The following is a 25177-nucleotide window of genomic DNA, read 5'->3' on the forward strand; positions in this document are numbered from 1 at the left end:
TTTTATATGAATTTAAAACTTTATGTTTTTTTATTCTGACATTATTTCCTAAATTTTAAACATAGTTTCTAGCTATAATTAAAGAAATATATATATATATATATATATATATATATATATATATATATATATATATATATATATATATATATATATATATAACATAATTTTTAAATTGTTAATTAATTTATTATTTTGTTGGTTTGTCATATAAATAAATAAATTAAATATATTCAATAAATTTAAAATAATTTATATGAATTTCCAGGGGCGGTGTTAGGTGGAGCCCCGAATGTTTTTATTACCACCATGCCATCAATGAGTTTTCATGCCCAATAAAATAATTTATATTAGAATTTAAATAAATAAATAAATATCTCTTGACTCTCACGTCCATAGTGTCTGTAAATTTACCCAAGTTTTTTTTATTTTTTTTATTGTGCAAAAATTATACAAAAAATTGTACAAACATATACATCTCACAACAAGTACAAAAACAAATAAACAATAGAAAGAATATGTTAAATAAAACAATTCATGCCAGGGGTAAAATTACAACAATTTAAAGTAACAAAAAGCTTCATAGGTCTTTCTTGCTTTTTTGTTCTTAATTTTATCCAATGTAGTACCATATTGTTTAATCTCTTTTATAAAATGTTCAAACTTTATTTACCCAAGTAAGTTACGCGTTGTCATTCACACCCGACGAAAACCGCCCACTGATTCTAGTGCTTATGACTGACATGTAAACTGGCCAACCATCGATGAGCGTCTGTACGATCCAGCCAATGAAATGAGATCTTTTTGAGGCAGGCGGTTTGTTGGCGTGTAGTGTTTTACTAGATCAATTTATTTGAAAATTAAAATGGATATTGCAAAATTTATCTTCTTCTTCTTCAAAAAAGGAAGTAAACCCCCCCAGCCAAAACACTGGAACGCCAAGATACAACAGCTTCAGGTCTCTGTAACTTTTAATCTTAGTATTATGTTTCTTTTTCGGTTTTAAATTGTGTCTGATTTAACGTTACATTTTGAACATCTAACAGTTAACGGTTGCGCAGCACAGTCTTTAGGACACACACACACCGCTCCAAACTCCCAAACTGGAGTCTGATAACTCAAATGAGTAGCGATCCTGCTCCGAACTCCCGAACTGACTCAAATGATTCGCGATCCCGCTCCGAACTCCCGAACTGATTCAAATGATTCGCGATCCCCAAATTGACTCAAATGATTCGCGATCCCGCTCCGAACTCCCGAACTGATTCAAATGATTCGCGATCCCCAAATTGACTCAAATGATTCGCGATCCCGCTAAGAACTCCCGAACTGACTCAAACGATTCACGAACCCGCTACGAACTCCCGAACTGACTCAAATGATTCACGAACCCGCTACGAACTCCCGAACTGACTCAAATGATTCGCGAACCCGCTACGAACTCCCGAACTGACTCAAATGATTCACGAACCCGCTACGAACTCCCGAACTGACTCAAATGATTTGCGATCCCAATACACATAATGCTATAAAAGTGTGCACATAGAGAGAAATAAACAGCAGATGTTCATGTTAACAACTTCTTTAACTTGAGCAAACGCTGCTAATACATATACATTTGTTAATAAAGTAAATAAAACGAAAACATGAATGTTTTAATGCTACTGAATAAAAATAAACGATCCACTCGAAACTCTGCTCATCATGACAGGACCTGGATCAGTGAGCTGCGTCTAGGGCCGATGACGTCACTTCCATGGAGGCATGTTGTACACGCCCTCGTCCATTGACTCCGCCCCCGCGTCAAAACAGTACCACAAGAGAGACCTGCAGAAAAGTGAAGCGCAAAGAAAAATGGCATCGCAAGCTTAAACTCGACTGACACGCAAAATAAAAGCAGCGTTGCAAATAAATTAATAGATATGACCATGGAAAATATGTATTGCAAAATCATTGCTTTCGCGCTGTTTCATTTGTTTTGCAATTCTTAATTTTTGTTGGCAATAAAGCAAATGTATTTTCCTCAATACTTTAAATAAAATGTTTTAAATTTGTTTTTGGTTTTTTTGTTTTTGTATATTTTAAACAAGGTAAATCTTTCAGGTTTTTCTGGGCTAAGCCCCAGCTTTCCACTCACCCTAGAACCAGCCCTGTGAATTTCCAACTTTATGTGTGTATTTATTCTGATATTAGTTCCATTAATTTATTCATTCACTGTTTTTTTTTTTTCAAATAAACTATTTAAATATATACAATCATTTATAAATCTTTTATATGAAATTGCTACTTGAAATTTTACTTGAAATTGCTATTTTTTTATTCTGACATTATTGATTGATTAATATTTGTTTTTATGTTTGTTCAATACTCAATAAATTTTAAATATTTTATAGAAATGTCCAACTTTATTGGTGTAATTAATTAATTAATTTATCCATCTATTCATCCATTTATTCATTTACTTACTGTTGCATGTTTGGTCAAATAAACTAATTGAATAAATACAATCATTCTTAAATCTTGATTTTATTGAATTTACAACGTTGTGTGTTTTTATTTTAACATTATTGTCTGAATTGATCGACTGATATTTGTTTGGCCATAACTCAATAAACTTAAAATATTTTAGATGCATTTTCAACTTTATATGTGTATTTATTCTGATATTATTCCCTCAAATTATTTCCTACACAATTAAAGGGACGTAATACTGAAGCGTCCAGCAGGGGGCGCTGCTCCTCTGAGCTCAATGGAGTTTAATGACGCTCAAACTAAGGTCTAGTCTTGGATAGTTTTCTGCGGGTGTTTTTGTTCATTCATGTGGTGTCTGTTCTGATGATATTTCATGACACACTGATGATAATAATGTGTCAGAGCAGGGCTTTTCAAGATTTTAGATGTATAAGTTATAAGATGTAAATAGTCATTGAACGTTTGCAAAAAAAAAAAAAAAAAAAAAAATGCTATGATTTTTTAAAAAAAATGATAATAATTCAATACATAAATTTAATGTATTTTTGAACTAATGACTGTAACATCTGACTCTCGTGCACATTTTTTATTCTGGCTTTATAGCACTGATCATCAGATGTTTTTATGGATTTATTTATATAAAAAGTTTATTATAGATGGTAGTGGCTTTGTCAAACTTTTTAAAGTGGATGAAACATTATGTACAGAAATGTAGAAGTTATAAAACAAATGATATTGAATTTGATCAACTGTATAGCATCAGAGTCAGCTCATGTGATCTAAGTGGATGCTGACCTGAACCCTGAATCCTCACAGCAAAGACTTACCAAGAGCCAGGGGCGTCGCACCCGTGGGGGATGTGGGTGTTTTAACACCCACACTTTTCCCGTGAGAGGGTTCAACACCCACACGTTTTCTGCAGTTTTTCCGCAGTTTTGCACAAACGCTTTACTACAGTCGCTCCTCCGTTTCTCTGGCCGCTCTGTGTCTGCGCTCGCCGCGGCTGCCTCCCTCTCATGACACCTGCTTTGAGCCTGACCGGCTGATGATTGGCTGTTCTGCCTTAAGTCCCGCCTCTCTTGGGGTGTTATTGGTCAGCTCGTGCTGAGGAGGCGGGCACCTAGGCGGGAAGAGTTTGGGAAGATGTTCTGTTATCGTTTTTGTTGACATGTCGAGTGTTTTCGGTATTATATTTCGTTTTTTAGACTAATGCTTATTTATATTATTGGGATATTGTTCAGCAGCTAGCTAAATTCGGTTATGTAACGTTATGTGGCATGCAATGTATAACAACTGTGACGAAGAAGGCAGGGAATTGCCAAGGAGGGTGGACAAACTGGCATTGTTAAGCAGTGTATTTATGGGTTCATTGCCAGTGCAACTGATTTTGATATTTTGAGCATTGTTTGTTGATTAGCTGAATACTTTTGTGGATACTTAATGAGTGTTTGATTGTAACGTTACCTGTTGAGGAGAAAAAAGTGAGAAATGATGACATTGTTTGCCTACCTGTTGAAGAATTATGAAAGAAAAATTTATATTATTTTAATGTTTAAAAACAGTAAATTGTTACATTATTTATACCACCAGAGAAAAAGCTCTATGTGGGCGTTTTTTTTTCTCCCCTTTTCTAATTTTTTTTTCCCAGCCAAACTTTAAGCCCTGCATTTTGTACCCCTCTGTCACTGTATTCAGCGTTTTTTTTTATTGTTTATAAACAAACCACATCCATCCCCCACACTTTTGAAAAGCTTGCTACGCCCCTGCCAAGAGCAAAACAACAGACACATTTAATGTCTGCATACTTTAATTCTGGAGATGTTGTGAATATGAGACTCCTGATTTCCAGTTCAGATATAATGGTGAAGTGACGTCTGTGTAAGACTACTGTGTGTGTTTAACTATAATCTCCCCCCGCGCTTAGAGAAATGGATGAGTCCGCTGGGAAGGCGAGTTCATCCTGCGCTGTGATTGGCTGCTGGTCTCTGGGCTCATTGTACGCAAACAAACAAACGAGGCACGTTCCACAATGAAGACTCAAACTCTGATCCGCTAGATTCACATCAACAGGTATCTGCTCTTTGACCTCTTGAAGCCGTCTTACACACTGAACTTAATGTGTGTTTATTTGGTTTGTAGTCTAGGTTTGTACATTTACATTTATGATACCCATCCAGTTGATTTGTTAAAATAAAATCACTTTATAGTATAAAATACAAATAATGCAGTAATGACCAATTTTATCTTCGTATCAAGATACTGTTATTTTTAAAAACTACTTTTGTTTCTACTGTATATTTTCAGTTGTCACTTAAATTTTATAGTTGTTTTCTACACACACACACACAAATATACATACATATATATATATATATATATATATATATATATATATATATATATATATATATATATATATAACATATAAAACAATCATTTTAATATTTAAGTAATTTTATTCGATATGCACATAAATGTGCAGTGTGTTATTTTTATTTATAATAATTACTGGTTAATCTTTATTTAAGTGTGAGTTCATAAGATGCCTGAAAATATGACAGAAAATAATATGTCAGAATTGTATTATACAGACGCACTAGACCAATGCTACTTTAGCATTACTATTAGCTTTTACTTTTATATTTACCATTTTTTATTTTTATCGCAGTGAAATTATGTCACTGTTATTATTTATTTATTTAAGAAATATATTTAAACTTATGTGTCAGCTAATGTTTTCTTTGCCCCTTTTTTACGGAATAATTAGCATACATTTTATTTCAAAGAACTAAATAATTACATTTTATTCTTTCATAAATTAATACAAAAAACTAAAAAATATTTTTCACCTCTAAAAATGGTGACATAAAATACTTGATTTATTAAAATTCTGCATTCATCATGTGTATTTATCATAAGTAGATTTACATACATTGTTAATATATATATATATATATATATATATATATATATATATATATATATATATATATATAATTTAAGTTACTGTTTACTATTTAAAATGCTTAAGTAGATGTACTTTCTGTTTTATTTTGTTTTAGTTCTTAATATACATTTTTAATTAATTCTGTTAATCTATTTCAAATATTGTTTATCCTTAATTAAATTTACATTCTATTCATTATTTTATTCTATTCTATTATTTATTAATTATTCAGATTTATTTTTATTTATAAGTTTTTAAATTATTATTGACTATTTTAAATGTTTATTTTTTTTGTAGATTTAAATTATATTTATTATTTTAGTTTAATTCATACACTCAAAAAAATAACTCTTTGAACGAACATAAAAAAATCATGGAAAGGATTTCCACATGATTAATTTGCTTTATTTCAGCATTATGCAATTCTGTTACTCCAATTTAATGTACTTACATTGGGTCAACTTAATTTATTAAGGTTGATTCAACTTATTTACTATGGTTGGGCAAAGCTTAATTTAATAGTGTCAGCCCAACTAATCTGCAATGTTTTGGACAATGTTTTTAATAATTAAGCTCATTTTACAAAATAAGTTTAAGTAAACTTAACAACCCTTAATAGAGTCAACAAACAACAAATGAGTTAATTGTACCTGAAAATGTTAAATAATGATGACATAAAATTTGAATAATGCCATTGTAGGAATGCCACCCCCTTGCATTAGGATCATGAGCAGGTGATTAAAATTACTTTTCATTAAAACTAGTGATGTGTCGTTCGTGAACGAATCGTTCTTTTTGAACGAATCTTTTAGGTGAACGAATCGTTCTCGTTCACGTAATCCACTGACTCATATTTCTCGTTCAGTGAAGTTCCTCCCTCCACAGCAGCGCGGCGCTATAAGCAGCGCATGCGCAGCTCAGTGAACCGGGTAACAACTGTTTCATCCTGTCAAAGAATTACTCAACCTCGAGCCAATAGCCTTCGAGTATGAGATGTGACAGAGTATTTGATTTGTTGAATGTTGTGAACGAATACGCCCTTCAATGAACGAGTTTCATATGAGTCTGAACTAGATCTAGAGATCTTATCGTTCGTGAACGAAATGACTGAACTGGTACCCATGTCGTTCGTGAATGAGTTGAATGAGCTGATACATAGCGTTCGTGAATGAAATGACTGAACTGGCACACATGTCGTTCGTGCACGAGTTGAATGATACATCTCGGTCATGAATGAAATGACTGACCTGATGGTCAGGGTATATTCTGGCAAACCGTTTACCAATCACGTTTCTCAATCGGCAAAGCACATGTCGTTCGTGCACGAGTTGAATGCTTTAGTAAATCTCGTTTGTGAATGAAATGACTGAACTGGCACACATGTCATTCGTGAACGAGCTGAATGAACGGATACATGTCGTTCGTGAATGAAATGAACTGGTACATAGCTTATCTCGTTCGTGAACGAAATGAATGAGAGTAAACCGGGTCAGTCTGCCATTTAGCATGTCAATCTCGCAAAAATGCAAAGCGCAGTTATAGGTACTGTACTGTGCACATATGCTCGTTTTGATATTTAGCAACTCCACGTTTAATCCACGATTGATGAATGTGAATATATAATATACAAACTGTCTGACCAAACAATTAAAATGCTATTTAGGCAAGAAAACCTTGTGCTTTGTTCATCTGAACAACTTAATTAGACTTTATATATTGAATGCGATTATACACACATTTTAATAAAGCCAGATCAGTTTTTGCAACAAGTGAATACGTTCGTTAAGACATAACAACATAATACACTTTTTTTGCCATCTGCTGGCTTATTTTGTGTAATACGAAGAAATGGTCACTGAACGAATCAGTGAACGATTCTGAACGAATCATTTTGGTGAACGAACTGAAAATGAACGAATCACTAGAAAGAATCATAATTTCCACCACTAATTAAAACCTTTCTATAATTACAGCTTATCAAGCACATCACAAACATATTTAAATTATAAAGCAACATTTCAAGCCCTTAGTTTCTTTGTTTGTTTTGTTCTAAAACTTATTAGAACAACTTAATTGCTATAAATTGTATTACTCATCTACCTATCTAATGGTGCTACACTTCTCCAAGAGGGTGACAGAATAACAATTACCCATAATACACTGCAGAAATCCTCAGCCAATGAGATGCAAGTCTGTGTTGGTTTCACTAATATGTTACCTTTACTCAAAAATGTTATGTTGGCTGAACAAATAATTTTTAAGTAAAGCTGACAATACACACTTTTTTGTTGAATGAACTAGATTAAATCAAGTTCACATTGTTAAATAATTTTTTTAAGTAATCATAACATGAACGGATTAAGTAAAATTAGCAAAGGTGAAAGTACATTTTTTTGAGTGTATTTATTTTATTTATTGTTCATTTTTATATTTTTAGTAGATTTAAAAGTAGATTTAAATGTATTATTATTTTATTTTATTTCAGTTTATTTGTTCTTAGTTCTGTTTCATGTGCTAATGATATGTGACAGACCCTCAGCCAATCAGATCAGTCGATTTCAGAGCATGTTACTATAATACTCCTCACTCCTCTCGGTCTCAGACGTCTATAATCTCTTAAGGAAATCTGCATGGGACACGTCAGTCACATACTCAATGTTTTTGTTGTTTCAGATACTTCAGTTGCATAATACTAGATTTTTTGAGCTTTTATGTGGGTTAAAGGTCGGACCTACATTACCTACATTAGCTGTTAGGTGCAGGTCTTTCCACACATGCACACACGTCTTTAAAATCAGAGGAATGTGACGGCTGGAGCAGCAGAGGAAAGTAAGTGCTGTCAGGATGTGAATTAAAACAACTTTTTTCACACTTTAAACCAGGATTACCATAAAGAAACTGGGTAAGTTTGTCTATATTCTTCAGCATATTGAGTTTTGTTTTTTATTTGTAATGTTTGTTGTCATGCATTTCTATATTTTTCTCTTCAAAAACAATTCTGCATATGATATGTAAAAGTGGGTTCAGTCAATTCACCTCTGCTTGAGATACTTATTAATCAGCTGTTTTAGCTAGAATTTAGTTAGATAGGCTGCAAGGTTAGTCTTTTATTTTTATTTTCAACTTGCTTTGACAATGTAGGCAAGCAGTCAGTTTTGCAATGGCTACTGTCTCTTTTTTATTTTTTAAGTGCTTTTTCACTCTGTCCAGAACATTTCTGTCTCCCTGACACTTTCTGCATTGGACATTTGAGGTCGTATAGTGACTTTTAGATGTTTAGATGTTGTGTTTTTCCTGAAAGAGTCACTGTCATCTTGACCTGATTACATAAACTACATCAATACTGAATATTTTTCCAGCAACAATATAATATAAGATAAGTGCAAATAATTTTACATTTTATTATAATTAAGATACCTTTTTTCATTTTCAGTATATATATATATATATATATATATATATATATATATATATATAAATTAAATTAAATTAATGCATTTAGCAGATGACTTAAAATTTGTATCTATCATGTGTTCCCGGGGAATTGAACTCCCAACCTTGCGCTTGATAGAGCAGTGCTCTACCAGTTGAGCTACAGGAACATATATTGTATATATTTATAATTTTTTATTATATTGTTTACTTGAGTTTTATATGTTCTGTTTTTATTTTAATTTTTAAAGTTTAGTAATTTTTGTTGTGCTTTTGTAAAATAAAATCTATATATCTATAGATACACACATCAGTAGTTTTGTATATATATAGTTTTTTTTAGTTTTTTAAAGTTTTTAGTTTTAGTTAACTATAACCATGCTCTCCAACGATCCACACGAGTCTTGATCTGGTCATTATTCTGAAGTGACGTGATGATTGTTCTCTCAGACAGATGGCAGATTGAGAAGGATGCGTAGCTGCACATCTTCCTTTGTGACCGATTAAAAGACTCTAAGCTCCTGTTGATCACATGCAGGCGCTCCTCTGTTGTTCAGCATATGGTGGCCTCCGTACACCCGGAAACAAGCTTTACCCCAGTTACCCCCGAACAGACTGGAAATTAATTAGTGAAGCGTGCTTGTTTTATGTTATGCATCCCCATATGCAATAGTGGATGGCAGTAGGCTAATTCTGTATAATCATATACATTATTTTTAATTTATTTTCTAGTATATTATTTAATTATTAAATGAATGTTTATTGTATAACATTTTATAATCTTTCATGCTTCAGTGGTTCTATATATATTGTTTTCTCATTGTTGCTCAGGAAAGTTAAAATGGTGGATATTGTAATGCATACAATGCCTGCAGAAAGTGAAGTACATGTGGCCGGAAACTTTCTCACCAAGATTTTAAGAAGTTCTATGAGGTATCGTGCAGATGTTGGCCTCTGTCTCGTGACCCCAGCCGTGCATGACCCTGTAGACCCGAGTATCACATCCTATGCCATGTGCTGTGTTAGCTGTAGGTGTGCTGTTCACGTGCAAGACGGGGATTACACGTTTAAGCTGATTATCGTGTTTCATTTTCACTGGCTTCTGTAGAACCTGTGAGCATCAGTGCAGCATCTTCAGTGTTTTCTGTTGTCTTGTTGATGAATGTTGATTATATGTCAAAAATAAACTGCTTGTGTTTATTGTGTTTATCTGATTGTCCCTCCTTTTGGTCCTCACATGCATTTCAGGAAAAACCACTTCAAAGGGTATGTCACTTACTGCTTACTTACTAAAATTCTGTATTCATCATGTTTATTGATCATATGAAGATTTAAATGTATTTATGCTCTAATTTAAAGCTAAAAGTTAAGTAGAAGTTAAGTAAAGATTTCTTTTTTTATTTCAGGAGGAATGAATCATCATGTAGACGCCATTCGTTGCACTCCGCTAAATCTACAGATAACCCCACCATCTACACCCCCAAATCTGGACCTAACCCTGTACCTGACCCCACTTCAGAGACGAAATATGATGCAGGGTGAGATTCTGAGGGTTTATATGTAATTGATATAAACTCCAATCAACATCATTAATTTGCTTTGTTTCATACCAGGTCACCCTCAAAAGACTTCACCAGCTGTTGGGGACTGACCAATCTGCGACAAGTATCCTGCCAGTTAAGCTCTATTGGAAATATGGAAAGTGTAGCGCCCTCATCTCACTCTTTATCTAAAGAGCACCCTTTATCGAGCAAATCCACTGGTGGAGTAGATCACCCAGTGCTTGAGAGTGTCAACAGCAAACCAACTTCTGCATGTAACCCATTTTTATTAGGCACAGCTGACCATGGTGCACCTCGGGCTAGCACAGAGGGGATGTTTTATAAAGGCATTCCCAGTAATCTAGGAGTTCCCAGTGACTTTCATAGATGCCTACAGATCCCAATTGGCAATGGTGGACGAGTGAGTCCTAACGTGGAGGAGCAAGCCAGCTTCAAATTGTCCTCCAATGGGAAATCCAACCATAGACCTGTGTGGCATATTCCTGAGAACAAGATGTCCACTACTCAAGCTCCTTCTCCACCCTTGCATAGTGATAGTTTCACTGCCACCAGAGTTCATGAGAAGAGCTTAGTGGGATCATTCCCTGAAGGACTTTCTGTTCATCCGTCAAAGAAACCTTACAGCCAAGCTGTGGACGGGCATGAAGCGAGACTCGGCTACAATCCACCTCCAAAAAAGGACTTTCTTCAGCCGTATCTTTTGGTTAAGGACTACCCTAATGAGTTAATCCCTACCAAACTCTTTTCCAATTCAAGCACTGATGTTAAACAAGGCCAGAATCCATTTACATATGAACTTCAGCATCAGAGACAGAACAGCGATGATAGAACCTTTTCTGCCTACCCCAAATATGCATGTTCCCCAAAGACCCAAAGTGTTGGGAGCTACTACCAAAGTCTTCAAGATTTGCCCACCAACACTGGTAGGCGAAACCAAACCAGAACCTCAATGGCCTTTGACCCAAACCATGAGGGCCAGGCTCATTTCCGTTACTACTGCATCACTGCCCATCAGCCTTACTTGGAATCACCTATGCAGGGTTGGTTGGGAGATGAACGGAGGTCTAAAATGGGAACCTCCCAAGGTGCCACAAACAGAACCTTTGTTGGTTCTCAAAAGGTTGTGAAGACAGAGTATACCCAGCCGTACCTCAAGGTATGTGAGAGCAAGAACTCCAATGGTTACAGCAAAGATGCCATCAGTCCTCCTTTATCTCAAGCCATGTCCCCTGTAACAAACCATCTGATTTCAAAGTCCAGCTCCGGGGAAAGAGAAACTCCAATGAAGAAAGAGGGAGTTAAGCTGCAGTCTTCTAGACATATACCAAATTTACAGATGGAGCAGAAGAACTCTGTGTCCACTTACCAACAGGACAATCCATGGATCATCAAGCAGGATCACAATATCTGTCCACACAAGACACCCAAGTTGCACTCTTTTGTCCAGGAGGGCAAGAAGATGGAAGAAAAATCAGTAACATCCAAAGGAGGTGGTCAAAAATCAAGTGAAGCCATCTGTGGCAAACAGGGGAGACAGAGTGACCGCTATGCCACAACTCTACGCAACAAGATCCAACAGAAGAAAGCCCAGCTTCAGAAAAGCAGAAGTGCCACTACCTTGACCTGCTCAAGTGAAGTTGAGGAGGACTCTGACATCTGGAAGTCCAATGAGACCTCCACATCATCATCTGATGGTTCCTTCTCCAACACCTACAAGGATCATCTAAAGGAAGCCCAAACCAAAGTTCTGAAGGCCACCTCATTTATGAGGAGGGACCTGGAGCTTCCTGGGAACGAAGTTGTGCCGGGTCAACTTACCAAAAAAACTGGACCTGTTCAAGGGCAAGTCACCCGCATTGGGGGGCGTAAAAGGTTTCCAATGGATAAAAAGATGTATTCCTTCTCTGAACCCAACAAGATCAATGAAGTAGGAGTTGAGGATAAGGCAGCTGGGTCCTTTGAGGACCGACATAAGTTCTTTGAAGGTTTCTGCAAACCAGTTCTCCAAAAGCCCATTCCAAAGCAAACCCTGCTAAGCCCCACTGAAGACCACAGTGAGAGAACGACTAGATTACCTGAAGATAGTGAAAACATCCGTCAGTCTCCCTTAAAAGAAAGTAAATCAAGTAATGCTGACCTTAATACAGAAGAGCAACAACAGCTTGGTACATTTGCAGAATATGAAGCTACATGGAAAATGCAGAAGAAGCTAGTGGAAAGAATAACAACAGGCAGATATCATTCAGCTGAAAACATCCTGGACTCAGGCTTTGAGGAATCCAACAGCAGAGTGTGTATTCATGAAAGATCCTGTTCCTCCCCTTCTGCAGAATTATACGGACAGGTAAAAATATTATTTGTTTTGTTGTTATACTGAAAATGTCTTAGGTGGTCTTTTCATAAAGTTGCTAATTGAACATGGTCTACGTTTCATTAGATGCACAATGTTTTCTCTGCAGAAACAGATGATTAAGAGGTTGTATTGTTTGGTAATAGTCATAAAGAGTTTTCTGCTGGCACAGTTGATCAAGATTGGTGATTAGTGATTAATGATCTTTGGCATTGGTGTAAACGGATCCATATGTCTTTCAGAAAACTCATCTGCCACCCAGAAAGTTTCTTGTTGAATCTCCGTCTGATCCCAAGGACCAACAGGACAAACGTATCCCTAGGTTAAGATTTCTGTCTTTGTGAACAATGTGGAATTATTATATTTTCAGTTATTTGCTAATGTACAGACTGATAATTAGTGTGTTTTATTGTAATTTCAACATCACAGTGTTTACGAAAAGGTGCATGGTCCACCCAACAACTCCAAGCCTCTGAAGTCCTTCACACTGAATTTTCTGAAAAGTGATGCAGACCCCCTTTCCTCCAACCAGAAATCCAGACTTGATAAAAGGCATTCTTCACCATTTTTCTCACATCATTTCCAGGTTCCAATGTCAGAACAGCTGTTTCCTAAAAACAAAAGTCCTGAACCGCCAAGGTCTGCCCAACCCAGACAGCAGGAAACTACATGCCCTTTCAGAGCCTCTCAGGAAGTTAGGATTCAGACCAATTCCCCTGAGCCAAATCAGGGACCATGTCCTTCAGAACATCTGGAGAAAGACAAAAGCCCAACTGCTGCACCAGAGGACAATCAGAGATCAGACACCGAGGGGATGTTATCACACAGGCTTTGTCTTTTAGGTCATTCCTCCATTTCTTCCAAACAGAACGTTGACCTGACAGTAACCTCAGCCAACAGAATGTGTTCTCCTTCTCTTCGGTTCCTTCTACAGAGGCTCACAGATGAACCATCTGCAACTGTGCAGAAAAGGGATCCATGCAGGTATGTAGAGTTTAACATACAGGTGCAAAAAATTTGAATATCATGGAAACGTTTTTTTTTTTTGTGATTTAATTAAAAAAAGCTTACTTACTTAAATTATAGATTCATTGCACACAAACTGAATTAATTAAATCGTTTTTTGTTCTAATTCTGATGGTTATGACTCACAGCTTAGGAAAATTAAAAATTCAGTTTCTCAAAAAGTTAGAATAAATTTAAATGAAGTAAATGAAGTGACCCCAACTAAGCAAGCCAGAGGCGACAGCGGCAAGGATCCAATACTCCATCGGTGACAGAATGGAGAAAAAACCTTGGAAGAAAACCAGGCTCAGTTGGGGGGCCAGTTCTCCTCTGACCAGACCAAACCTGCTGTGAAGAAGGACTTGCTGTTATGGGGATTAGCCAATCAGCGGCTTCGTTTCGGGGTCACAGAGAGAACACAGTTTTAGCGCTAACAGTTTTAGTTTCGTTTTGAGTTGGTTGTGAGATTGGCCGGTAAACGCATTGTAGAATTTACTAAGAACCACACACACATACTGTACGTACATGAAGACAGATAATCCTCTGCTGAGTGTCAATAAAACCATCGAAGAGATTTACAGCAGCCAATTGCATTCTTATCGATGCACCACAGTGGTCACTTGTCCCCAACTAGCTACAGTTACAGTCCTAGCTATCAAGTCGTCATTACACCAGCAGTCCAATTCCGGGTTGCAGCAAAGTCAGATTGGCAGAAGAATCATATTTTTCCTGTGGTCTTGTCCCGGTCGTCGTCTGAGACAAAGTCTTTACTGTATCTGGATCTTTACGGTTACCTCGGAATAATAGAGAAACTAATGATGTAGCAAGTACATCGGGTGTTATGGTGTGTGTTCCTGTTGTTCCTGGTTCTGGTTTACCTAATTAATGCGGCCTAAAAATGGTAACGGATTTGGATATTAAAAGCATATTAGTATGTTATGTGTAAGCCAGGTTAAAGAGATGGGTCTTTAATCTAGATTTAAACTGCAAGAGTGTGTCTGCCACCCCAACAATGTTAGGTAGGTTATTCCAGAGTTTAGGTGCCAAATAGGAAAAGGATTTGCCGCCCGCAGTTGATTTTGATATTCTAGGTATTATCAAATTGCCTGAGTTTTGAGAACGCAGCGGACGTGGAGGATTATAATGTAGCAAGCTCATTCAAATACTGAGGTGCAAAACCATTCAGGGCTTCATAAGTAATAAGCAATATTTTAAAATCTATACGATGTTTAGCCAGTTTGAGCCAAGGCACTGTGGACAGAACAGGGCTAATATGGTCATACTTCCTGGTTCTAGTAAGAACTCTAGCTGCTGCATTTTGGACTCCCTGGAGTTTGTTTACCAAGCGTGCAGACAACCACCCAATAAAGCATTACAATAATCTAACCTTGAGGTCATAAATGCATGGAATAACATTTCTGCATTTGACATTGATAGCATAGGCCGTAGTTTAGATATATTTTTGAGATGGAAAAATGCAGTTTTACAAATGCTAGAAACGTTGCTTTCTAAGGAAAGTAATCAAATAGCACAGCTGGGTTCCTAACAGATGACGAAGAATTGACAGAGCAGCCATCAAGTCTAAGACAGTGTTCTAGGTTATTACATGCAGAGTTTTTAGGTCCTATAATTAACACCTTCGTTTTTTCAGAATTTAGCAGTAAGAAATTACTCGTCATACAATTTTTAATATCGACTATGCGTTCCGTTAGTTTTTCAAATTGGTATGTTTCGCCGGGCCGCGAAGAAATATAGAGCTGAGTATCATCAGCATAACAGTGAAAGCTATCACTGTGTTTCCTGATGATACCTCCCAAGGTTAACCCAAGGATATAAAGTGTGAAGAGTAATGGCCCTAGTACTGAGCCTTGAGGTACTCCATACTGCACTTATGATCGATATGATACATCTTCATTCACTGCTACAAATTGATGGCGGTCATATAAGTACGATTTAAACCATGCACTTCCATTAATGACAACAAAATGTTCAAGTCTATGCAAAAGAATGTTGTGGTCAGTAGTGTCAAACGCAGCACTAAGATCAAATGGCACTAAAAGAAAGATACAACCATGATCAAATGATAAGAGCATGTCATTTGTAACTCTAAGGAGAGCAGTCTCAGTACTATGATACGGTCTAAATCCTGACTGAAAAACCTCACAGATACCATTTTCCTCAAAGAAGGAATATAATTGTGAGGATACTACCTTTTCTAGTATCTTGGACAGAAAATGGAGATTCGAGATCGGTCTGTAATTAACTAGTTCTTTGGGGTCAACAGAGATAACCACAGCCTTGAGAAGATTGTCAGGAAAAGCTTATTCAAGAACTTGGGAGAGCTTCACAAGGAGTGGATTGAAGCCGGAATCAGTGCATAAAGAGTCATCACACTCAGACGTCTTCAGGAAAAGAGCTACAGCTGTCACATTCCTAGAACCAAGCCACTTCTGACCCAGAAACAAAGTAAGAAGCGTCTCATCTGGGTTAAGAAGAAAAAGTGGTCCAAAAAGTGCTCAGTGGTCCAAAGCCTCTTTTAAGATGAAAGTAAATTTTAAATTTCATTTGGAAATCAAGGTCTGGAGACTGGAGGAAGACTGGAGAGGCACAGAATCTTAAGTCCAGTGTGAATTTTCCGAAGTCGGTGATGATTTGGGTGCCGTGACGCCTGCTGTTGTTGGTCCATTGTGTTTTATCAAACCCAGAGTCAATGCAGCCATCTACCAGTAGATTTTGGAGCACTTTATTCTTCTATTTGCTGACAAGCTTTATGGAGATGCTGAATTCATTTTGCAGCAGGACTTTAGCACCTGCCCACAGACCAAAACCACTTACAAGTGGTTTGATGACCATGATGTTAATGTGCTTGATGGCCAGCCAACTCAACTCAACTGACCGGAAACCTCACAGAGAATCTATGGGGTATTGTGAAGAGGAAGATAAGTAACATCTGACAAACAATACAGAGGAGCTGAAAGCAACCTGGGCTTCAATAACACCTCAGCAGTGCCACAGACTGATCGCTTCCATGCCACGCCACACTGAAGCAGTAATTTGTGCAAAAGGAGCCCCAACCAAGTATTGAGTGCGTAATTAAACCTGCTTTGGAGATTTCTGTTTTGTAAATCTTTTTTATTATTATTGATATTTAAGAAAATATTCTGATTTTTGAGATCCTGAATTGTTTTTCCATAAGCTATAAGTCATAACCATCAGAATTAAAGAAAAAAACTCTTGAAATGTTTCAGTTTGTGTGCAATGAATCTAGAATATGAGAAAATTAGCTTTTTTTAATTAAATTACAGAAAATAAAGACATTTTTGTCATTTAAAAAATACTTCACGAACATGGAAAACAGTATTAAGCATTGTGTTCTTTTCTTAGCCTCGGTGATGTGTAACACTTGAAGTAGTCATAGGAGATTTGCTCTTTCAATTGCATAACTTATATCTCCATTAACATGTAAGAGATGACACCCAACAAAAACAGCTGCGATCACGGTGTGCTCAATTCATCAGTTATTGACATTTGTAAATGCTGCACATAAGGATGTCGCCATTGGCCGCTTCAGAGTTCCTGCTGCAACCAGGAAAACGGCCCGAGGGACAAATTGGTTCTCTAGGAACCACTCTGCTGGCTAGTTCCTAGAACTAAATTCCTAGACCTATACAGTACGAAAGCCCCTAATAAGCTGTGGAATATTAACCACCCTATATTTAGCCATTAATTGTTGCCAGTTGCTGTTCCCTATTGCAGTAATAAGATGGAGGAAACATCCAAGCCAAACACTTCTGGGCGGAAGGTCCCCATACAGATCATATGTACAGAAAATATTTCAGAGAGAGAAAACCGAAACTATCCACCATATGATGAATCTTCTGGAGCTTACGAGGTGCCTAAAACTGGCCAATTAAAAAAACTAGATTCTCCAGAGCAATTGAAGTCGCCGTTTATTGCCTACACCCGCCTGGAACCAATCAGAAATCTAGAACATGAGACTGACAAGACGGTACTAGACAATAAAGTGCAGGTGAGGAGCAATGGTGTGGACGAACACTCAGAGGAGGACCTGAAGCGAGAAGAGCTGGCCAGAGATATCATGGGGAAGGACAAGAGTCTGGTGGACATCTTGGATCAGAGTAACATGAAGACAACCATGGATCTGATGGAGGGGATATTTCCAAAAGGCGAGCAGCTCTTGGAGGGAGCGCAGCAGAGGAGGAAAGCAGCCTCAAAACAGACATCCCCTAAAAACACACAGCAGAGGTACACTGCCTGAGAATCTCAAAAAAACATGTCCAGTTTTCATATTATGCAAATTACAGTATTTTGCATTTTTGGCATTGAGCATTATGGTAATAAATGTACTCAATGCAGAAAAAGCAAAGATTGGCGCTTAAACATGGCGTGTTTAAAATAGGTTTCATCAAAATGTAATTTCTTATTTATTTTATTTAAGGTGGAAAATGAGCCGGGTTATTATTTAACATTCATTTGTGATTCACTCAGTGGAAAACCTGACATTTTCTGTTTTGTCATGAATTTTTCATCATCAGCGTTACGTAATTGATGATTTGAAGGCTATAACCCGTTCTACCGGAGTTGCATTGTTTGTTCTTTTAGTAAATCTTTTAGTAGTCTTATTCATGACACCAAAGCCTCTACTCATACACACATAAAGCAAGTATAATGTATTTGGCTTTAAATCTGTGACTGTTTCATATTTGAGAATCATTCACCTGTGTTTATATAGGGATTATTCTTTTATTTCTGCAGGGTGGAGGACAATTTGGCATCATCAGTGTCATTAGTGAGCAGTTCGTCATATTATAGCACATCTGCACCTAAAGCAGAGCTGCTCATAAAGATGAAGGACATGCAGGAACACATGGAGGAACAGGATTCAGAGGACGAACTTGATTATGACCTTTCTAACAAGAAGGTATAATTTTATATCCGTTTTGTTGCTTGGTTTTAATTTAAAGAGTTATTAAGCAATTTTTTTGCCAAACAATGTTGATATTTGAAAGCACCAAAACAAACACGCCTATACCCCAACAGGACCCCTATTTTGATATCTCCGCACGCCCCACACGTACGTAACCCTGGTATAACGAAGATCACAGAAACAAGTGAAGTTCAAACGAAAGCCAACAGAGATACGGAAGTTGTGTGAAACAATGCCAAATAAATGTTACTCCCCTATCAAAAATAAACAACAACAAACACTCAAATTGTGCACTCTATTCAAGACACGCCCCCTTACTGCTGATTGGCTGGAAGTGTGTTTTGGGACATGGTCCGACACTGCGGTCAAAAGAGTTTTTCAAAAATTCTTCCTGCACCTTTAATTGTGTTGTACTGTTAGCCCCGCCCACAAATGTTCTGATTGGTTGCTCCGAATATCACATATGTTCTGATTGGTTGCAAGTTTTCTTGTAACCTTTCCGTGAGAACAGAAATAATTGTTGATTATCTGATTTCTGCACTCAATGTGATTGAGTTTACACGATGTACAAAATTTCACGAACATTTTACACTTCCATTTACAATATTTTGCGAACATTTCGGACTATTTACATTTCAGTGCAGTTTATATTCTGTATACTAAATATGGCAAATAAAATTATTATTATTACTAAATATTAACTAAATATGGCAAATAAAAATATTGAAAACTATCTTTAAAAACTTAAACTAATGGCATAGTTTAATTTATTATTCGCGTCAATTTTATTTTATTTAAAAAACATTTTCAAAATGCATTTATCCTGATTGCTTAAAATCTGCATAAATTTGTTAATTGTGAAAACGGTTACGTTACGCATCTCCGCATTAATAACTTTTCTGTCAGGACGACTACATCCATGTTTGATGACAGACGTAATAAATGTTTTATGATTCTTCAAGTGTTCTTGTCATTTCTGTCTGTCTGCAGCAAGAGTTGATTGACAGCCTGAGTAAGAAGCTTCAGGTGCTTCGAGAGGCTCGTGAAAGCCTGCAGGAAGATGTGCAGGACAATAACGTCCTGGGAGAGGAAGTGGAGGCCACTGTTCTGACCGTATGCAAACCCAACGAGCTGGAGAAGTTCTGCATGTTCGTCGGCGACCTTGAGAAAGTGGTCAGTCTGCTGCTGTCTCTCTCCGGTCGATTGGCTCGCGTGGAAAACGCCCTGAACAACCTGGAGGAGGGAATATCACTGGACGAGAAGGTACAGATGAGATGCATGTGAATAAACAAAAGCTTTTCAAACGACGTACACACAAAAATATATTTAGTGTGGCCACAAAATAAGAATCTGCCTAATTAGTTCATCCACTTTTATACATCGTAGCAACCTAAAACCTTGTTTTACATAAACTGTGTCCATGTTGTATTAATTATCTCTCTAGTTTAAGTAAACTATGGCCACATAATACTAATTAGTTCCCTCGTTTTAGTAAATCATGTCCACATTGTATTAACCCGTTTAATATAATATATATATTTTTTTTACTTTTGTTGCAGAAGGGTGAAAAATAGTTTTGTGTTTGGTCACAATTGTGACCTGTGTGATAATGTTTGTATACTGAAAAAACATATCTCTGAAGTCATAAAAATGGTTAGATATCTCAGCCCAGCTATTTTAAACAGTTTGATCACATTCTAGGGTTACTATTATGCATTAAAATAAGTATGCAACATTAATTGGAACACTGAGATAAAAAAATAAATAAATTAACTAACACAGCATTTCAAAATTGTTACTTTTTTGTTAAATATAATATCACATTTTTATATTAATGCTTGGAGTATTAAAATAGCATTATTGTAACTTTCTATACGAATTTTTTATTTTATTTAGTGCGATATTTTGTCATTGCAACATTTTATTGTCTTTTCACTAGCAGCTGCAATTGGATTTACAGTATATTGTATACTAAAGTTCATTTATTCCACCGGACAATATTGTGACCATTAACATGTTTACTTATTCAATGACCACACTCAACAAAACTGAATACTTAATACTAGACACCTTAAAGATCCTGTGTACCAAAAATCTTTGTCAAATATTTATATTAAGACACTTAACTAGCCTTTAGTTTTGTAGCTTTGATGCAGCCATCATCTTCTCAAGGTGCAAACAGGAAATAAGCTTCTCGTCATGTGAAACTGCACTGAGACCCTGTCAAAATTTACACTAAAATGCACTAAAACATCAGTCAGTAAGGTTTTTCGAGATTTATAAATTAAAACCTTTTTTTACGGTCACTGGATTAAACGGATTAATTCGTTCCCTCATTTTAGTCAACTGTACTAATTCCTTCCGTCATTTAAGTAAGTCATAATTAGTTGTAATGAACGATTAATGCACACTCGTGTTTCGTACTTTCAGCACACTTTGACTGAGAAGCGCAAACTGCTGATTCGCCAGCATGAAGACGCCAAAGAGCTGAAGGAGAACTTGGACCGAAGGGAACGTCTGGTTTATGAGATTCTGGCCAGTCACCTCAACGAAGAGCGTCTCGCAGACTACCAGCACTTCGTCAAAATGAAGTCAGCGCTCATCATTGAGCAGCGTAAACTGGAGGATAAGATCAAACTGGGTGAAGAGCAGCTCAGATGTCTGAAGGACAATCTGTCGCTGGACCAGAGACTTCTGCACTGAACGCTGGACTGAAGTATATTAAGTGCAGCCTCTTGTTGGAAACTAGACTCTAAGCAGAAGTATTTCATACCTGCTTGTGTGCATTGGTCAAGAATTTCAACTCTGCTTTAAAAGTTCTTTTCAAATGTCAATGTTTTTCTTTAGATAACTTAACTTCATAACATTCCAAAGCATAATATCGTACTTTTCACTACGCTATGTTTCATATTAAATATCGTTTAACACTTAATAACATCAGAAATCTAGTACTTTCTTACTTTTTCTCGAGTTAAGTAATTCAAAGATTTATTTTAGGACAAGAACGTAGTACTTTTTTAATGTTCTTCAGTATTAAAGATGTAAAAACAACCACTTTTGTTTATGAAGTAAAAGTACAGATATTTTTTAATTTACACGAGAGTAAAAATGCTTTGCGACTGTCCACTTCATGCATTGGATAGATTTATTACCATCAACACAAAATCATAATTTTATCAGTTCTGCGCTTTTCATTGATTCCAGTTTTCTTTAAAATAGCATTTTAGTCAATTCATGCTTTGAATCAGCTTATTGTCAGGGATGTGCTGTGAAACATTTTCTCCAGTTTTTTAAAGAATCTTATAAAGATTATATTGCAAACGTTTAATTTATTATACTGGTGCTCTTTACTGATAGGATAGATCTGCTTATCCTTGAATACATGTTTTCTCATGTACTATAAATGTTTTCAACTTTCCTGTTGGTTTGTTTTCAACATCATTAAATATCAATCATTAATATGAAGGGAGGTTCAGAATATCTCTACTAAAAATATGAACCTGTGGACCATTTATACTGTTCAAAAACATGCATGCAGTGCGTTTCTGCTGCAATAAATTGGAATAAAAATAAAAATATCTATTGCACTTTTTATAGCAGCTCTTTGTAGTTAAGGATGCGGATCCAGGTAATTCATTCGTCTGATACCACACTTGCTCCAAAGAAAATGATTCATAAATATTAGCCGTAAACGGGAATATAATGCACTTATTGCATGACCCAGCCTCATGATTTTATGATCTTTATGAGTCAGTGTGTTTTCCAGTGTGAGGCGAATGATCTCAGACTCGTTGTTTGATTTTATGATGTTGACGCTGATCGGGAGCCATGGTCAATCATTCACAGAAACATATTCACCAACTTATTTGCCCAGGATTTCTGAGCAGCAGGAAGTTGAGTTTCAGACGGTTTCCAGTCGAACGGCGAGCGTTGAAGAGAAAGGAAAAGCTGAGAGAAGATTGACTTGTACATTGGGTCCTGATATGGTAATATGATCATTTTATACTTTTAATAATAATTTATTTGTAACTTTAATAAGATTTGATGCATATTTATTGGAAATACTATTTTAAGATGTCCATAAAGAGCTTAAAAAAGGAATGTCTATGTCTGAAAGTCAGATTTATATATATATATATATATATATATATATATATATATATATATATATATATATATCGAGTTGTAAATCTAAAATGCAAAACAGCGAAGTATCACACGTCTCATTGTAATATATGACAGAAAACAATCTGTTATGCAATGGGAATATGCTAATCATATTTATTTTATACGTATATTTAAACTACTATTCAGTTTGGAAGGAAGCTTGTACTTTTATTCATCATGGAAACACTTAAATTATTAAAAAATATTTTTCATATCACTATATTAGAATGATTTCTGATGACTGGAGTAATTATGCTGGAAATTCAGCAGGAATAAATTACATTTTGAAATACATTCACATGGAAAACTGATTTTTTTTATTGTTTTAATATTTCACAATATTATTGTTTTCTTTTCTTAAATCAAGTTAATGCTGCCTTGGTGAGCAAAAGTGTTATTTTACCTATATTTAAATAAATTAACTTTTGAATATATATATATAGAGAGAGAGAGAGAGAGAGAGCATTCAGCATTTACTAATTAAGGGTGCAAATGGAAACATAAAAATAAGAAAATCCAAGGCAAACTTGATTAAGGGGATGTGAGCCAAAAGTAAATTTTGCTATATATATATATATCTCAATGAAATAAAAGTTAAAACGAAATATAAATTAAAAATGAAGATGGGCTAACGCCGGGCCAAATCAAAGGCCCTGGTTTGGGCTTCACTTGTTATTTATTGTCACCTGTTATTTGTCAACAGCTGTAATCTCTATGATATTGTCACAAATGTCCATGTAATCATGCATGACTTTTAGGTGAGGTATTACATTTCTGTTTGGTTTCTGAAACATGAGCAACAGGAAGATCTGAACTGGTTTTCTGTGTCTCTTTCTCTCAGAGGGATGTCTGAGAGCTTTGTTTGCCAGGTTTCTTAGAGACGCCATTGGTTTGTTAAACCCACAACAAGCAATTAACTCCATATCGACCTGCTGCAGTCACGTTCAACCGCTTCAGAGAGACGATCGAGGCTCTTCACGATGGATCTTTTCATGGAGGAGCCCACGGTTTAGGCCGGACGTCATGCCGTATCTCGTCCACACGGCGCATGCGCAGTTCGCGGCGCTCTGGTTTGGGACGGTTGGGTGGACGCTTGTTATCGTAACCGTTGGACTGGTGGAGTGGAGGGTTTGGGAAGTGTCCGATCTGTCGGTCATCACCTCCGGATTGGCTTGGGTTGGTATCTGGAGAGTGTGTTTTTACAGCCACGCTCCGATTTTATCTGATAATCAGATCATGTTCTGTCAGCGGATTGGTTTGTGGGAATCGTACACGCCGCCGGAGATCGTCGCCGCGCAGGTGCTGATGCTCGTGGCTCTGATACTGGGATTGGCGGGAAACGCCAGCGTCGTTTACGGCCTCCGGAACGTTTACTTCGGATTAAACAAATTCAAACCCATCAGATTGGCATTTTCTGCTGGTGGGGTCTTGCTAGTTCTTACCGGAGCGTCTGCGCTCGTTCCCGTGTGCTGGAATCTCCGTTCCGTTGTTAACAATCAGACGATATCATTCCCGGAGGAGTTTCGGATGCCGTCCGCTCCTGTGAACCAGTCCATCGGACCCGGTATCATCGTGGGGATTTTTGCATCCATCCTGCTGGTTTTTAGCGGGATTATATTTCTATCTTACAGGGCCCCGGTTGTGCTGAAGCCCAAAGTGAGGCCGTCCAGGCCAGGAGAATGTGTATTGGGAACCAATGTGACCCATCAGGGAATTGACAATGAAGCTTTCCAATGCTGAGATATATATATAAATATTAGAAGGGTTATATAATGTTACTAAAAAAAACATTATTTTGTGTATTTGGTGTTAAGTTAATTATTTTCCATACAATGTATATTATTGCTTCTCCTCTATGCCCCGCCTTCTTTAAACGCGTCGATTTTTACAAAACTCATCGTTCTGAAAAGCGAGGTGTGCTCTGATTGGCCAGCTGTGCAGTGCATTGTGACTGGATGAATAACTCAAGCATCTGACAGAATTTTTATGACCCTGAACATATACTGTGATGCATTGTGTCCCGGCGTGACAAGACAAAAATAATAAAACCCATTTCAGACAAGGCATTTGTTGCATCCAGTGGGGACATGATTAATGAATATAATTACTTGCGCTATCTTTTTACCTGTTTTGTTGCATCATGCCGTGCAAAAATAAAACCATGTCTGGAGACTAGAGCACTTCTCTCTAGTCACTCTTTAAAACTTGTGTTTAAATCATCAGTCGCAATCTTTTAAATATGAAAATGTACTTACAGACTATTAATCAGAAGACCAGACTGTCCTTGCTAAATT

At 36.6% G+C, this 25177-nt stretch overlaps 2 protein-coding genes across 5 annotated transcripts; both read left to right on the forward strand.

The window, feature by feature from the left end:
- The first annotated feature begins 4459 nt into the window (after window positions 1-4459).
- Window positions 4460-21419, forward strand: LOC113110634 (protein Shroom2-like). 4 transcript variants are annotated; one of them, XM_026274745.1, is made up of 12 exons: window positions 4470-4542; window positions 8093-8321; window positions 9302-9784; window positions 10100-10117; window positions 10258-10389; window positions 10465-12757; window positions 13006-13085; window positions 13193-13747; window positions 17525-18034; window positions 18545-18710; window positions 19707-19979; window positions 21147-21419. In XM_026274745.1, the coding sequence occupies exons 3-12, from the start codon at window positions 9603-9605 to the stop codon at window positions 21417-21419; spliced, it is 4482 nt and encodes a 1493-aa protein (XP_026130530.1). In that variant the 5' UTR covers window positions 4470-4542; window positions 8093-8321; window positions 9302-9602. The 4 variants fall into 4 exon arrangements, with proteins under 4 accessions (XP_026130532.1, XP_026130530.1, XP_026130531.1 ...); XM_026274747.1 differs by lacking the exons at window positions 8093-8321; window positions 9302-9784 and having other exon boundaries at window positions 4460-4542; XM_026274746.1 differs by lacking the exons at window positions 4470-4542; window positions 9302-9784 and having other exon boundaries at window positions 7906-8321.
- A 1-nt stretch (window position 21420) lies between these two features.
- LOC113110636 (claudin-34-like) lies at window positions 21421-24692 on the forward strand. Its single transcript, XM_026274748.1, has 2 exons — window positions 21421-22702; window positions 23725-24692. Exon 2 carries the CDS (start codon window positions 23907-23909, stop codon window positions 24621-24623), a length of 717 nt encoding a protein of 238 aa, XP_026130533.1. The 5' UTR covers window positions 21421-22702; window positions 23725-23906; the 3' UTR covers window positions 24624-24692.
- The last annotated feature ends 485 nt before the right edge of the window (window positions 24693-25177 follow it).

This window comes from Carassius auratus, chromosome 11, assembly GCF_003368295.1.
Source record: "Carassius auratus strain Wakin chromosome 11, ASM336829v1, whole genome shotgun sequence".
Classification (NCBI taxonomy): Eukaryota; Metazoa; Chordata; class Actinopteri; order Cypriniformes; family Cyprinidae; genus Carassius; species Carassius auratus.

Bases quoted from the DNA above. Each gene is read 5' to 3' on its own strand.
- LOC113110636 (XM_026274748.1), top strand. From the start codon at position 23,907: ATGCCGTATCTCGTCCACACGGCGCATGCGCAGTTCGCGGCGCTCTGG.
- LOC113110634 (XM_026274745.1), top strand. From the start codon at position 9,603: ATGAATGTTTATTGTATAACATTTTATAATCTTTCATGCTTCAGTGGT. The intron at 10,390-10,464 runs GTGAGATTCTGA...GTTTCATACCAG, and splicing joins GAGACGAAATATGATGCAGG to GTCACCCTCAAAAGACTTCA. The intron at 18,035-18,544 runs GTACACTGCCTG...TTATTTCTGCAG, and splicing joins CCTAAAAACACACAGCAGAG to GGTGGAGGACAATTTGGCAT.